The sequence below is a fragment of the Hirsutella rhossiliensis genome, assembly GCF_020360975.1.
Source record: "Hirsutella rhossiliensis strain HR02 chromosome Unknown scaffold00010, whole genome shotgun sequence".
NCBI lineage: Eukaryota > Fungi > Ascomycota > Sordariomycetes > Hypocreales > Ophiocordycipitaceae > Hirsutella > Hirsutella rhossiliensis.
The window spans coordinates 2,186,227-2,201,224 of NW_025408676.1; the positions used below are offsets into that span (position 1 = coordinate 2,186,227).

The 14,998-nt window shown below is 55.1% G+C and overlaps 4 protein-coding genes across 4 annotated transcripts; all 4 read left to right on the forward strand.

Annotated features, from left to right (window-relative positions):
• Positions 1-1,060: 1,060 nt before the first annotated feature.
• On the forward strand, positions 1,061-3,973 carry HRG_08611 (Integrase, catalytic core; the record flags this gene model as incomplete). The annotated part of the gene is made up of 3 exons (XM_044867082.1): positions 1,061-1,254; positions 2,901-3,129; positions 3,293-3,973. The coding sequence occupies 3 exons, from the start codon at positions 1,061-1,063 to the stop codon at positions 3,971-3,973; spliced, it is 1,104 nt and encodes a 367-aa protein (XP_044717969.1).
• A 2,481-nt stretch (positions 3,974-6,454) lies between these two features.
• Positions 6,455-6,880, forward strand: HRG_08612 (uncharacterized protein; the record flags this gene model as incomplete). The annotated part of the gene is made up of 1 exon (XM_044867083.1): positions 6,455-6,880. One exon carries the CDS (start codon positions 6,455-6,457, stop codon positions 6,878-6,880), a length of 426 nt encoding a protein of 141 aa, XP_044717970.1.
• A 3,231-nt stretch (positions 6,881-10,111) lies between these two features.
• On the forward strand, positions 10,112-11,152 carry HRG_08613 (reverse transcriptase (RNA-dependent DNA polymerase) domain-containing protein; the record flags this gene model as incomplete). The annotated part of the gene is made up of 4 exons (XM_044867084.1): positions 10,112-10,237; positions 10,304-10,814; positions 10,881-10,895; positions 10,962-11,152. The coding sequence occupies 4 exons, from the start codon at positions 10,112-10,114 to the stop codon at positions 11,150-11,152; spliced, it is 843 nt and encodes a 280-aa protein (XP_044717971.1).
• Positions 11,153-12,126: 974 nt separating this feature from the next.
• Positions 12,127-13,038, forward strand: HRG_08614 (RNase H domain-containing protein; the record flags this gene model as incomplete). The annotated part of the gene is made up of 1 exon (XM_044867085.1): positions 12,127-13,038. The coding sequence occupies one exon, from the start codon at positions 12,127-12,129 to the stop codon at positions 13,036-13,038; it is 912 nt and encodes a 303-aa protein (XP_044717972.1).
• Between the last annotated feature and the right edge of the window lie 1,960 nt (positions 13,039-14,998).

A 14,998-nucleotide genomic window follows, 5' to 3' on the forward strand; every position in this document is an offset into this window, starting at 1 on the left:
TGGCAACGCAACGACGTCAGCCGAAAGGGTTTGCCGTGCGCAGCAGCGTTCGCGTGCACGGACTACAAGGTGCAGGGCAAAACGCTGGAGCGCGTGGCCCTCGAGCTGCGAGGACACGGACGACGAAGATGGATGGAACGGTGGTGCCCTCGCAGTGCGACCCGTACGGCCTGTACGTGCAGCTATCGCGCTGCCGAACTCTAGACGGCATCATGCTCGTGTCCAAGGTGCGGGACAGAGACTTGGTGGGCAACCGGGTCCCCGAGGAGATGACTGCCGCACAGGCCAGGCTCGAGGTACTGAGCGAGAGGACCGTTGAGGAGGCGTTGCGCTGGCTGGACGGTGATGCTGAAGAGTCAAGGCGGCCGCGCTAGGTGACGCGATGAAGAGTTCGGCAGGCGGGAAGAGTCGGCAGGCGGCAGACAGGGTGGGAGGCGCCTAGTGGTGGGATAAGGCACGCGAAAAGGCAACAGAAGCCGGGGGAAGGGCAGCGACCAACAAGGAGGGAGGCAAGGAGGGACCAATCACAAGGGACCAATCAAGGGGCGGAGAACTTTTGGGGGGAGAGGGCGGGGTCTGCGGGGCACGTTAGAAGGCCTTTCGTTCCTCAAGGCACACGTTAGAAGGCCTTTCGTTCCTCAAGGCAAACGCCCTTCGGGCTGAATAAATTTGCTGTTGCACACAATGCCAGGCAGCTATCGTCAATCGCGGGTAACGAGCGTCGAGGCCGATCGAGGCTGCCTGCTTGTGTGCTGGCAGTCGACAGGCGATGCGGGGTGCCACGTCTTGGAGCAGCTGTCGAGAAGAAGGTCCGAACGAGTTGAGGTCCCTAGGTCTCTCTAGGTAATACAGCTTGAAACCAGGTAAGAAGGGAAGTCTGCAGACTATTGTTTCTTCTTCCTAGACCACTGAGGGGTCCGGAGGATCTCCTATTCGATCGACCTGTTTCTGTAACTTCCGGTGGCAAAATTGCAACCTTGAGAAAGAACCCTCTTCCCCGCGCTTCACACCACCTCGGCTTATCTTCGCCACCTTTTCGGCCCCTCTACGGCAGTTGAAGATGTCGAAGACCTCGGCTATGGCGCCGACGAAGCGGACAATTCTAACTGAACCCCAGGACTGGGACCGTTGGGTCAAGGAGCTCCGAGCACGAGTGGATAAGCTTATCCACAAGCTGATCTTTCAAGATGGCTCTGAAGCTATGGAGCTACCTGAGCGCCCGACTTTTGACGACTTTGCACAAGGCGTTCGACAGTTTGTTAATCTAACCAGCGAACAGCAAAGAGCTTACTCGGCGGCACTTCATGAATATGAGGGCAGGCGTAAGGAATACCTTTACGAGACTAAGCTAATCACGGCAGCCAGGACAGCTATTACGGGTCTATTAGCACTGCTAAACTAACCTCCCTTCGAGAAGGGATACGCTTAGACAGTGGCTGCAGAAGCTAGAAGCATCGACTGCTCCTTCACGCGGCTTTATGACTGACCGAATTGGGAAGCAGTATTCGAGTCACCTTCGTACTAGTACTAAGACTAACATATTAGACTGGCTGACTAAGTGGGAAGAGATTATAGAAGAAGCTGACCTTTACTTCCTAACTGAGGCACTAACAGGCCAGTGGCTACGAGATATAGCTAGCGTCATCCGACCTCTTAGCGATGGATACGCCACTATCTTCTACGAAGACAGCCGAAGAATCGATGAAGAAGCAGCAACTGCTCAATATAGGGTCTATCAAGCTCTTCGACCAGACTCTATCGGAAGCACGCCTACTTTGGCAGCAGTACCACCTTCTTCGACTCACTGGACCTTTCAGCTTGTTGCTAGAAAAATCAGAGAAATTGCAGAGCAACAGCCGCACCAGCAGAAAGGAGGAATCAAGAGAGGTGCCGGCTTTCTAGCTGATAAAGAAACTGATGAAAACGACCCTTCTGAAGAAAGACCGAAAAAGAAGAAAAGGAAGAAACCTGACACAACCAAAAACACAGAAAACCGATAAAACCGATAAAAACCGATGCCCTGCGTGTGGACGGATAAGTCATGTTCTTTCTGACTGCTGGGCTCTCTTCGAAGATAAACGCCCTCGTGGTGTGATTCGAATCCTCGAATAGAAGAAAGGGTGCAAAGGCCCTTGAAAATGACCCAGATTTGAGAAAGAAGGTGGAAAAAATCCGTCATGAGAAGGAGGCATAGCAACTACCGAAGAATCGGATAGTCGGAAGAATCGTTGGGCACGCAAACCCTGCCTTTGTCTTTAAGGCTAGCCAAACGACCGCCTCTAACGACTACCCTCTTCGAAAGTCGACTCTGCTAGACTCAGCAGCTTCTTTACATATTTGCAATAACCTATCGAAATTCCGGTCTTTTAGAAAAGCAAGAAACGAATACCTAGTCACAGGGATTCAGAAGTCCGGATCGAAGGTTATGGCAGAGTCAACGTTACGGTCACGGCCCTAGGCGGGTCATTACGGTCTTTACGGTTAAAAACCGTTGCTTATTGCCCGAGATTTTCAGCAAGCCTGGTATCTTTCCAGGCTCTTCGAGACGAAGGAATCTACTGGGATACCTTCACAGAGCCAACACGGCTAGTCTACCGAGACAAGAGACCGATTTGTATTTTATTTCGGAAATATCGCCAGTTTGTTCTCGATTTCCAGCCTATTCAGAAGGAGGATATCGAAGAAGCGGCTTTCAAGCCTCTAAGCCGAGAAGAAGAGGCTCCGGGACCCAAGACCGACAGCGTCAGCAGAAGCTAGCCTTTGGCACGCCCGACTAGGTCACCCGGGACCCTAGCTTTACTAAAGCTAGGACTACGAAAAGGAGTGCATATTCGAGGTCCGAGGACCCATGAATGCCAGCACTGCGCTCAAGGGAGGGCAATAAGACAGGTTTCTCGAAGAACCCCTATTCGAGACGAACGTCAAGAGCCCTGCCAAGAGATTTGGATCGACTGGACCGAGCTTACCCCTGATTTCGAGGGCTATGTCCGTGTGATGTTTATCACAGACGCATATTCGGGCATGGTTTTCCCCTATTTCCTTAAGACCTATCATTCAAAGCATCACCTAGCCGCACTTCGAGATTTCGTTAGCTGGATGAAGCTTCGTTTTGACTACACGGTGAAAATCGTACGGTCTGACGGAGAGCTATTCACTAATAAGATTAAGAAGTGGCTACGAAAGAGAGGAATTTCAGCAGAAAAATCAGCCTCGAATACACAAGCCCAGAACGGAGGGGCAGAGCGGTCCGGTGGAATTGTTATTGAAAGGGCTCGCAAGATGAGGATTGCAGCAGGCCTTCCTCACGACCTATGGAAAGAGACCGTGGAAGCATCCTGCTATCTACGGAATCGAACCCCGAGCCCCTAGGACTACGAACTCGATTTCGAATTCGTCGGAAGACTGGAAAACACCTCTTGAGCTCTTTACGAAGAAGGATCAACCTCAACAGCATGCCCAGCTCAAGGCGTACGGCTGCAGAGCCTATGCCATGACTTCTAACGCACAGCTAGGCAAGAAAAAGAGGCAGAAGCTTGATCCACGGTCACATATAGGATACCTGGTTGGATATAATTCAACGAATATCTTCCGAATCTGGATTCCACAACGAAGAAAGGTCATTTCGACAAGGGATGTTATTTTCGATGAATTTACCTATTTTGATGGGAAATTCGAGCAGCCGACGCTGCTTCCTAGCATCAATGACCTAATTCAACGCGTTGAGATACCGGAGGACCAGAAAATCAACCAGGAAATCCTTGACGAAGAATCGGAGCTTGAGAGCGTGTTCGACGAAGACTCGGAGGAAGAAGAAGAGGAACAGACCGACCTTACCGATAACGAAGAAGACTATAAGAGGGCTAGGGAGCTTGAAGAAGCTTCTCTTATAACACCTCCACTGACAGAAGAAGATCCTGAGGCAGGATTCTTGGTCTCTCTTCCGGTTGCTACCCTAAGGGGTGGGGCGGTTTGACAACTCCTGGAAAGCTTCCTTTTTATCAATCGACGAGTCAAACAGACCTCTTTCTACATCGTCTACCAAGGAATCGTCTGATCAGATGATAGGGGTAGATCCGGAACTCAAACCACTGCCGACTTTGGACCGATTTAATGACTTTTATCCTACTCCTATAGAGGACGGGGTACACGGAGCCTTTATTGCTGGACGACTATTCAAGCCAAAACCAAGGACCAAGGTACACAAGAAGGACCTACCAGACCCACCAGAAAACACCAAGCAGCTAGAAAAGCACCCTTTTAAGAGGAATTTGTTCAAGCTCAAAGGACCACTTAGCCTCTCACGAGGAGATGGGGTCCTTTATCGAAGTTCCTTGGAAGAAGGCTGCGGGCAAGCAAATTCTATACTGCAAATGGGTCTTTACCTATAAAACGAATAAGCATGGGTTCCTTCTAAAGTGCAAAGCCCGCCTTGTGGTCTGCGGCAACCAGCAGGAAAGGGGATCTACCGACTCGAGCAACGACCCTAGCAGGGATGTCTTTCCGGGCACTCATGGCTATTGCAGCAGAATTCGACCTCGAACTTGATCAAATGGATGCAGTAAACGCCTTCGTTAACTGTCCACTCGAGGAGGTAGTCTTTATGAGGATGCCTCCCGGGTTTAGCAAACCAGGCAGAATTCTTTTGCTCCGGAAAGCCCTATACGGTCTACGACGATCCCCTTTGCTTTGGCAACAGCACCTTACCCGATCCCTAGAGGAATTAGGATTCGAAAAGGTCCCACAAGAACCTTGTGTGATGAAGAAGGGGGCAGTCATTGTCTTCTTCTACGTTGACGATATTGTCTGGGCCTATAAGAAAGAAGACCAAGGAATAGCTATGGAGGCTATGCGAGGACTGCAAGAACGATATAAAATGACATTGCTTGGGGAGCCCCTGGTTCCTAGGCATACACATCCTTCGGGACCGGACTAAGAAGACGATTTGGCTGACGCAAGATGCCTATATCGAGAAAATAGCCCACAAGCTATTAGGACCGGACCGACTTTCCTCAAAGCTTCCAGACACACCAATGACAACAGAAGAGCTACTCCCTTCTACTAGCCGAGCAAGCGAACAGGAAATTCATAGGTACCTACAGAAGGTAGGATCTATCCTCTTTGCAGCTATTTCGACGAGACCAGATATCGCCTTTGCGGTCTCTCGGCTAGCTAGACATAACCAGAACCCCAACGAATCACACCAGAAGGCAGCAGACCGGGTTATTCTTTACCTCTATAATACCCGTTCCTTTGGAATTCGCCTAGGAGGATCAACCGACAAGAGAGCCGATATCTTTATTTGCTCTAGTGATTCTTCCTTTGCCGATAATTCTCTTGACAGAAAGAGCTCACAGGGTTATATTATGACCCTATTCGGTGGACCTATTGCGTGGAGAGCTTCGAAACAAGCAACAGTCACTACTTCTAGCACCGAAGCCGAATTGCTGGCTATTTCAGAGGCAGCAAAAGAAGCTATTTTTCTTAGCCGGATGCTTAGGGCCCTATACCTTCAAATTCCGGACCCTTTGCAGCTAGAATGTGATAATAGTCAGACGATAAGACTGCTTGCAGAAACGAACGCGAAGCTATCAACGAGACTACGACATGTTGATATCCATCAGCATTGGTTACGCCAAGAGACTCAAGAAGGAAGAATTCAAGTCCGTTGGGTTCCAACGGCACAGATGAAAGCAGACGGCCTAACCAAGGCACTCCCTCGTCAGAAACTACAGAAATTCCAAGAGATTATTGGAATAGTTGACTTAAAAACCAGGCTTCGGCTTGAGACCCGGATGGAAGACCTACGAGACCGGATTCTAGTAGGACGGTTAGGAGAGAGCCCTTGACCGCATAGGAATATTAGGGAGGTCTCCTGGCCACGACTACACGGTAACCTCGTTGAGGACCTATAACCCTTGGCTGTAGCTTTGACCCGTTGGGACGGCTCATAGCTAAGGGTGTGTCGAGAAGAAGGTCCGAACGAGTTGAGGTCCCTAGGTCTCTCTAGGTAATACAGCTTGAAACCAGGTAAGAAGGAAGTCTGCAGACTATTGTTTCTTCTTCCTAGACCACTGAGGGTCCGGAGGATCTCCTATTCGATCAGGATCCTCCAAGGAGTCCGGTATATCTTTACTGGCTCGGGGACCTCAAGAGATTGAACTATCGACCTAATAGCTTGGAAAGCTATTGATCAGGAGATCGAGCTGAATGTGCTGACGTAGATGGCTTACGCGGCCTTCAGTGAGAGGCAAGGAGTGCCCTCTTCCTGATAGAATGTATATTATACCTGAACACGGGATATGAACATAGGGAAGGCACAGAGGGATATAAAAGGGGAGGGCTAGACGGATACAGGGCAACTGGACAGAAAAAAAAACACATGCACATCACCGACTATCAGATCATCTGAGAATCTACCTACGAAAAGTCCCTTTATCCACTTTTATGCCCACTTATGCTCTCTTCTTCGCGAGAGCAGCACTTTGACCGCGTGGTCCTGGCCGTGTCCCCCGACGTCGCGGCCAGGGTCTTTTGGCCACTGGCGTCGACGCTACACGAGATGCCGACGAAGCGTGTCGAGAGCTATATCCTTAGCTCCGAGCCGGGGGCCCTGTCCATCGCGAGCGGACAAGACTCAGTGGCAGGGTGCTCGCATCATTGCGGCGAAGCCTGGCCGGCCCAAGTCATTACGGTCCGCACGCAGTTCGACGGGGACGCTTCGAGAACGCAGGCTCTCCACGCCATGCCTGGAGGAGCGCTGGTCAGCACATGCTTGCCCGGCGACGGACTCGAAGGCGGTGTTACGGACTGCAAGCTTCACCAGAACCTTGCGCACCACCGCAAGCAGAGCCGCAGTGCAGAGCATCATGGGCTTGGATAAGGTATTCCGGCAAGACGCACAAGACGAAGCCCAAGGTAGCAGCTATCCGGCTGGGTGAATGGCGAAGACAACGTATGGCTGGCTGGCTCTTGGTGCTGGGACGGCATGGTGCTGCTGGAGGGATGCGTCGTGTCAGCGATGCGGGTCGCCGAAAATTTTGGAGTGCGCATACCGTGGCGAGGCGACTGACGGGCGTGCGGACATATTGGCACATTGTCAGAAGAAGGCAGAAATAATGTATCCCGCATAAGAGGGATGTCTCATTACCCTGGTCCGATCGCAAGATACGAGGCATAGCGTGCCGCTGGTTTAGTACGTGGAGGTACCGGTATAGTTTTGCAATTCCAGCTCGTACTGGACAAAAACCCACAGTACAACCACGTAATATACCGTGAGTACGGTCAATACCAGCATAGTGTTACAGGGTCAGCACTGTTGGCACAGGTGCTGAGCGTACAGTAGTTGATGTAAATTGAAGGTTCTCCGAGACCTCTCCAAAAAACATGACTTCAGCGACCAGAGGCGAGCGAATCGATGCATGACGATCGAAGATCTCAAGGAGCAAATCGAAACGACAGTTAGCACGACAAAAATCGGTCAGGCTTGAGGAACTTCGGATCCTTGCTGTTCTCTTTCTCCTTCTTCTTGCACCCGCTGGAGCTCGCCCCACATCCATCCTGCGTCTCCGGTTTGGAGACATCCGGCTCGCACTGGTGAAAGTGTCGAGAAGAAGGTCCGAACGAGTTGAGGTCTCTAGGTCTCTCTAGGTAATACAGCTTGAAACCAGGTAAGAAGGGAAGTCTGCAGACTGTTCTTTCTTCTTCCTAACTGGATGATGGTCCTCAAAAAGTGGGCCGGAATTCGGTAGCTCGCAATACCCTGGATCATACTTACCCCTTTCACCAACACTCCTCATCTTGATGTTCTTACTGTCATTTACCATGAGTCCTACGTCTGCCCAAAGGCTTTTACGATGATGGTGCCTATTGTCTGTGCCCGCTGTGGCGAGGAGGCCGGCAGTTGATTTCGTCAGCAACAGGAGCTCGGCTAGGGCAACTAGGAACTGCCTGAGCTGTCGCGACCAGCGCACTTCTCCTGTCAGGTCAGTCTCCCACTTTGGAGGTTCAATACTGACGAATTGAAGTACGCTAGGTCCAGAGGCGCGATCCTGAGGTTAAGGAGCCTCGCCACCGCTCCTACGTCAAGTGGCTCTCTCTTCGAAGAGAACGGACGAAGATGCCGGCCTATCGCCTGCAAAGGATAGGTCGGGAACTCGTCCAACGCCGCCAGAGACACTACAACAACCATCTTCCGTAGCTAGAAGCTTGTTCGGAGAGCACAGCAGCCAGCCTCATGTTGTATTGGGCACGCCGCTTCCAGCAACCCAACAAAGCCGGCGGCTCTTCAGGGCACTGGCTCCCTCGCCTCCCGTGCAGCGAACGACCCATCCAAGAGTCTCACTCTAATGCATCGACTGTCCGAAGCAGCCCTGGTAGTATTAGAGATTACAGTTACTTGGCTGGTAGATTCCACAGAGGTGGGAAAGACTCGCAAGATGATTCTGCCAGGGCTGGGGCGAGAGCCAAGCGGGCCAAACGACAAGGTCTGCTGGCAGCTTTTCACGGACCGAGTCGGAAATGTCTTTGGTCAAAGTGTAGGTGTCGTCATGCTTTCTCGAGACGACTGACGAGGACTCGAGCACCTCAAAGGCATTGCCTAGTCTTGAGCCGTCTGAAAGCAGACTGGCCAAGTCCGGGGCAAGACCCGAGGCAACTGCGCCTACGTGCTCGATTTCGCCTTGAGCAGTCCATCTTTTTCGCGGCCTGGCTCCGCGAAGCAACACGTCGATAGGAATATTGTCCGAGGCGAGACGGAGAGACGATGCGCGGCTCAAGGGTGCTTGGTTTGCTTGGGCTGCTTCGAGGCAGTGTCATGGTACTAGGAAAAGGTGCCGAATGTGGCATGAGCCTATGTGTCTCGTTGATGAAGGCGGACTCCACTAATGACGATTAGTACTAAGCGAGGAACCGTGGCTACGGCCAGGGGCTGTACATGTGATTTTATTCAGGATGTTGTTAATCAAGGGGGTGAAGTCTGCAATCTTGTGGCACATGTCTGAGCTGACGGAGAGGCTTGTGAGGGCAGCTAGGTAGTCCTTAGTCGACGCTCTCCCAGCTACAGGCGGATAAGCAGGGGAGCTACATGTAGCCATGGCGTTGGCTGCACTCACTTGGATGCGGATCGCAGCAGGCAGAGAAAGGCCGGTGAGCTGCGCGGGGGCGCGGTTGACGACGGGGCCAAAGTGGTGGAGAATGGCGGCCCATCTGGAGCCGATGCGGAGGATGTGATAGACCTTGTGCCTAGTGCCATTGACAAATGGCAACGCATTCTCGATTTCGCGCACGATGGGATCGACCGACTGGCCCTTGTGGTACAGCTGGGCGAAGGCGTATCAGCAAATGCGTCGAAACAGCTGCTGGATCTCATGCTCGTGTTGCCCCTCTCAATGGCCAGGAAGACACTGACAACGGCGCCGCCGGTAGAGCAGCCACCCACCTGGCCAATGTCGAGCTCGTGGCCGTTTCCAAACACGCTGGTTGCGCTGTGCGGCGAATACGTCTTGACCAGGTCGGCGGCGGCAGGGGACAGTCGAGGTGGTGAGTTGTTGCGTGCCTTGACAAGCAGCTGTTCTCGAGACGGGTCGGGCAACGGACCGTTGGCTGCTGGCGATGATGACGGCGACGACGACGGCGATGGCGACGGAGCTTGTTTGTGTTTTCGCGGCTGCTTCCGTACTCGAGACGCCGTCGGGGCTGCAAGCCTCTTCTTGCCTTGTCGGACAATGGCGTCGTCGAGGTCTCGTGGCAAAGGGATATGGAATAGATGCGGCGCCTCTGTCAAGGCTTGCTGGAGGATGCCGGCCTATGCGCACACGAGTCCACGAGTTGTTGTTTTACTGAATGGAGGGGGGGTGGAGCGGTTACCTCGCCCGTGGAGATGTCGGAGAATTGCTTGGCGCGAAATTTGTGGCATAGGCAGCACTTGCCAGAGGCGCAGGCTTTAGCGCAGACGAAAGGTACTTTGGGGCCAGGACGAGCTATTGGGGAAGGTCCGTTATTATGTACCCGTGCCACGCCCCATATTTATTTGGAACTCGCGAGCTCGCACCATCAAACCAAATAAATAAGGATCGGGCCGGAGGGTGAACGTCCGCAAAGAGAAGCCGTGGCCATGCCAGACCTCACCTTGCAAGAGATCGAGGAGAAGGTGATGGCCGCGAAGCCCTGGAAAGCGCCTGGTGAGGACGGCCTTCCTGCGATCGTATGGAAGAAGCTCTGGCACGTGGTGAAGCACCGGGTGTGGACGCTCTTCAGCTCATCGCTCCGAGAGGGCGTCGTGCCTCATCAATGGCGAACGGCCAAGATCATCCCTCTGAGGAAACCAGATAAAGGAGACTACACCATGGCCAAGGCGTGGCGACCGATTTCTCTCCTGTCGACGCTTGGCAAGATTCTGGAGTCAGTCGTGGCGGAACGTATCAGCTATGCAGTCGAGACCCAAGGGCTTTTGCCCGCGAACCACTTTGGTGCACGGAAGCGCAGGTCCGCAGACCAAGCACTCGTGCTCCTGCAAGAACGGATCTACAAGGCATGGAGAACGGGCAGAGTGCTCAGCCTCATCAGCTTTGACGTCAAAGGCGCATACAACGGAGTGTGTAAAGAGCGAATGCTCGAAAGGATGAAAGCCCGAGGCATCCCGAGTCGTCTGGTCAAGTGGATCGACGCATTCTGCTCGGGACGGACCGCGTCGGTGGTTGTCAACGGGCACACTTCCGAGCAACAACCCCTGCCGCAGGCCGGCCTACCCCAGGGATCCCCTCTGTCGCCAGTGGCTTTTCTTTTCTTCAACGCAGACCTGGTGCAAAGACGGATCAGTAACAACGGTGGCTCTATCGCCTTCGTGGACGATTACTCTGCCTGGGTCACGGGGCCAACGGCAGAGTCAAACAGAGATGGTATTCGGTCGATTATTGATGATGCGCTTGATTGGGAGAAGCGCAGCGGCGCCACTTTTGAAGCAGAGAAGACATCCGTCATCCACTTCACACGCATCACGGAGCGCAACAGCGACCTGCCTCTCATCATCAAAGGAAACGATGTCAAGCCGAAGAACAACGTGAAGCTGTTGGGAGTCATCATGGACAAAGCGCTTCGCTTCAAAGAGCACATCGCCAGAGCAGCCGCCAAAGGCTGGCCGCGGCCATGTGTTTGAAACGACTGAGAATGGCTTCACCACGGACGGCGAGGCAACTGTTCGTCTTCGAAGATGAACGTCAAGCATGCGTAGGCGTTTGTGCCGGCAGCGTCGACAGCCGCCATGCAACTGCAGGCTATGGACGAGGGCGACAAATATTAGGTACCATGCCCCACCCCCCTTTGGGTAACGTACTTCACCCCCTACCGTGCCACGCCCCACTTTATTGTCACTCGTAGGACTCGCACCACGCCTTTACTGCCCGGGCCACGCGCGCCGCGGGTGAGCTCATCCAGTGGGGAGCCGATAATGGCGTAGTGTTCGACCCGGGCAAGACAGAAGTCATCCACTTCACGAGACCGAGATACAAAGGGGACCTGCCGTCGGTCTGGCACGGGTCCGTAGAAAGGAGCCACAGCAGGACCTGCGCTGGCTCGGCGTCTGGTACGACAGAAAGCTCTCATTCCGCACGCATGTGGAGAAGTGGGCCGCGAAGGCGATGACGGCCGCAGGGTTCCTCCAGAACCTCTCAAACACCCGGCGCGGAATCCCTCCCCGGTCGACACGGCATGCGGTCACGGCCTGCGTCCTCCCGATCCTTTTATACGGCGCCCATGTATGGTACCCGGGGGCGCTTCGGCCTGTGTGGGGGACTGCCCGCTTAGTTCCGTCGCGGATCACCTACCTGAAGAATAGGATCCAGCTGACCTTAAACGTCGCGATGCGCGCCATCGCGCCCGTCTGGTGTACCATGCCCATTGTGGCCCTCCACCGAGAGACCGGGATCCCCCCTGCCACGCTGCTCCTCGCAGACGCTCAGAGACGCGCCGCGGTCCGTCTACGCTCCCTAGATGAGCGGCACCCTTGACACCCCGTATGAGCATCCTCCCAACGCCTGGCCGGGAGCTAATGAAGAGGCACGGTATGCGGGCCTCGCGCGGCCCAGAAGCAGCACGCCTCGAGACTCCTGCGTCTTCACCAAATGACGGCCCATGCTCGAGGCCCCGACTTCTCCCCAGCACCCCTCAGCCCGACCCGACAGGGGCGTAGACAAAACGCAGGCGGCGAGAGACTTCAACTCGTGGCTCCGGGTATGCCCTGAAGATACCCTCATCGTCTACACTGACGGCTCGCAGAGCGAAGACGGCGCCTGCGGGTATGGGTACTCAGTGTGGCTAGGCCCTAGCGAAGTGACCTATGGCAGCGGTCGGGTCCTACTCGCTGAGGTCTACGACGCAGAGGTGGAAGGCGCCCTCGAGGGGCTTCGAGCGGCACTCACGTGGTCCCCCAGGACCCCGGACCAGCAGTGCCGGATAGTCGTCTGCCTTGATAACTCTGCGGCTATAAGAGCCATACGAGGCAGCCCATCGATCTCGTCGCAAGCGGCGGCGGAGAAGTTCGCTGAGGCCGCGGCTCGGCACGGAGACGTCAGGACGCGCTGGTGCCCCGGCCATACGGGGATCGCCGGCAACGAGCGGGCCGACCAGCTAGCAAAGGAGGGCTGCCGGGCCTCGGCCGGACAGGCCGCCGACGTACGCGAACATCAAGAGACAGGCCAAGGCTGCGGCCAGGCGCGACTTCCAGGACTGGTGGGCCGCGGGGCCCTGAGCAGCTACAAGAGCCTAGGGCTCAAGGCCTCGCTCGGTGCCCCCGGCTGCACACCAAACGACAGCACCTCCATCACCTGCTCGCTGCGAGGAGCGGGCACGGGGACTTCGCCGACTACCACGAGAGGTTTAACCACGAAGAGGCCCGGATCGAATGCTCCTGCGGGGGGGAAAAACCACGACACACCCCCTCTACTGGCCGAAGGTAAGTACTCGACACCGCCTAAGGCTAGCCCCACGGCGGGCAAGGCTATCAACCAGGCACTAGGAAGGGATTTGACCGGTTCCTCGGGCTAGTAACGGAGGCAGGATTCTTTGATCGGATTTGCCACCGCCACTAGCTCGAGGCAACCCCAACCTAATATGTACAATTCTCTCTTTCTATGTTTTCTGCCCGTAGGCTCCCTTGGGCCTACGGCCCAGCTGACTGCGTGGGCTTTCTCAGTCACCCGGCTCTGACCGAAGACTGACTAATATTACGGCTTTACCGCCGTGCCCGGAACCCGCTGACGGGGGAAGGGACCTGAGAATCCGAGCGGCCACAGAGTCCAAGAATTGCTAGATAGGGGAGTAGAAGTAAGGAAGGCGCGACGGGTTTCCGGCGAGCACCCTCATCTTGTACTATACCTAGCCTAGCACGTCTTTTGCCCTTATAGGGATGTCCCAGACGGTAATCAATACTACTACTACTACTACCACGCCTTTACTGCAACTCTCCCCTGTAAAAATTCTTCTCTTCTGCGGGCTGTTAGCAGCCTGTTAGTGGATAATTATTTTCAGGTCACCCGACCATGCTTCTGCCTCTCTAGCCCTAACGGGGCTCTAGCAAGCACCAAAAGGCAGACTTTGGAGAGTTCGTCTCCTCTTGGGAAGCTGGTCTCGAATAACGGCATGCCTCGCGCTGCCTCGCCTTCTGCCGCCTCGCGGCATCGCCTTCTTCTGCCGCCTTTACTGGCTGGCCTCGACTTCTGCCGCCTCGCGGCCCCGACCTCTTCTGCCGCCTCGCGGCCGACTTCTTCTCGCCCTTCCTGGCACGCCTCGCGCTGCCTCGCACCCTCTGCCGCCTTTACTGGCTGGCCTCGCCTTCTGCCGCCTTGCGGCTCTGCCTCCTTCTGCCGTCTCGCGGCTCCGAACTTGCCGCCTTGCGGCCTTTCTGCCGCCCAGCGGCCACGACTTCCTCTGGACTGGTGGGCCGCGGGGCCCCGAGGAGCTACAAGAGCCTAGAGCTCAAGGCCTCACCCGGTGTCCCCGGAGCTGCACACCAATCGACAACACCTCCACCACCTGCTTGCTACGAGGAGCAGGCACGGGGACTTCGCCGACTGTCATAACCACGAAGTGGCCCGGATCGAACGCTCCTGCGGAGAAGACAATCGCCATCGGGGCGAATCCCCGACTAACATTGCTACACTCTCTGCTTCCTTTTTCTTTTCTTTTCTTTCTGCCCCGTAGGCCCTCCTCGAGGGCTTGCGGCCGGCCCATGACTTCGTGGGCTTTCTCAGTCACCCGGCCTCGGCCAAAGACTGACTACTATTACGGCTTCACTGCCGTGCCTGGAACCCGCTGACGGGGAAGGGCCCTGAATTTCCGACCGGCCTCAGAGCCTCAGAATTGCTAGATGGAGTGGTTAGGTGCTACACACGGTCCTTAGTCCAGGTACTCGGGATATTCTATGTATCTAGTCTTCTCTAGCCTAGCACGTCTTTTGCCCTTATAGGGATGTCCCAGACGGTAATCAATACTACTACTACTACTACCACGCCTTTACTGGCTGGCCTCGACTTCTGCCGCCTTGCGGCCCCGACCTCTGCTGCCGCCTCGCGGCCCGACTTCTTCTCGTCCTTCCTGGCACGCCTCGCGCTGCCTCGCACCCTCTGCCGCCTTTACTGGCTGGCCTCGCCTTCTGCCGCCTTGCGGCCCTGACCTCTGCCACCCAGCGGCCACGACATCCTCTGGACTGGTGGGCCGCGGGGGCCCCGAGGAGCTACAAGAGCCTAGATAGAGCTCAAGGCCTCACCCGGGTGCCCCCTGGAGTTGCACACCAATTGACAACACCTCCACCACTGCTTGCTACGAGGAGTAGGCACGGGGACTTCGCCAACTGTCATGACCACGAAGTGGCCCGGATCGAATGCTCCTGCGGGAGAAGACAATCGCCATCGGGGCTAACCCCCGACTAACATACCTACACTCTCTACCTCCTTTCTTTTTTTTTCTGCCCCGTAGACCCCCGAGGGGGCTTGCGGCCGGCCCATGA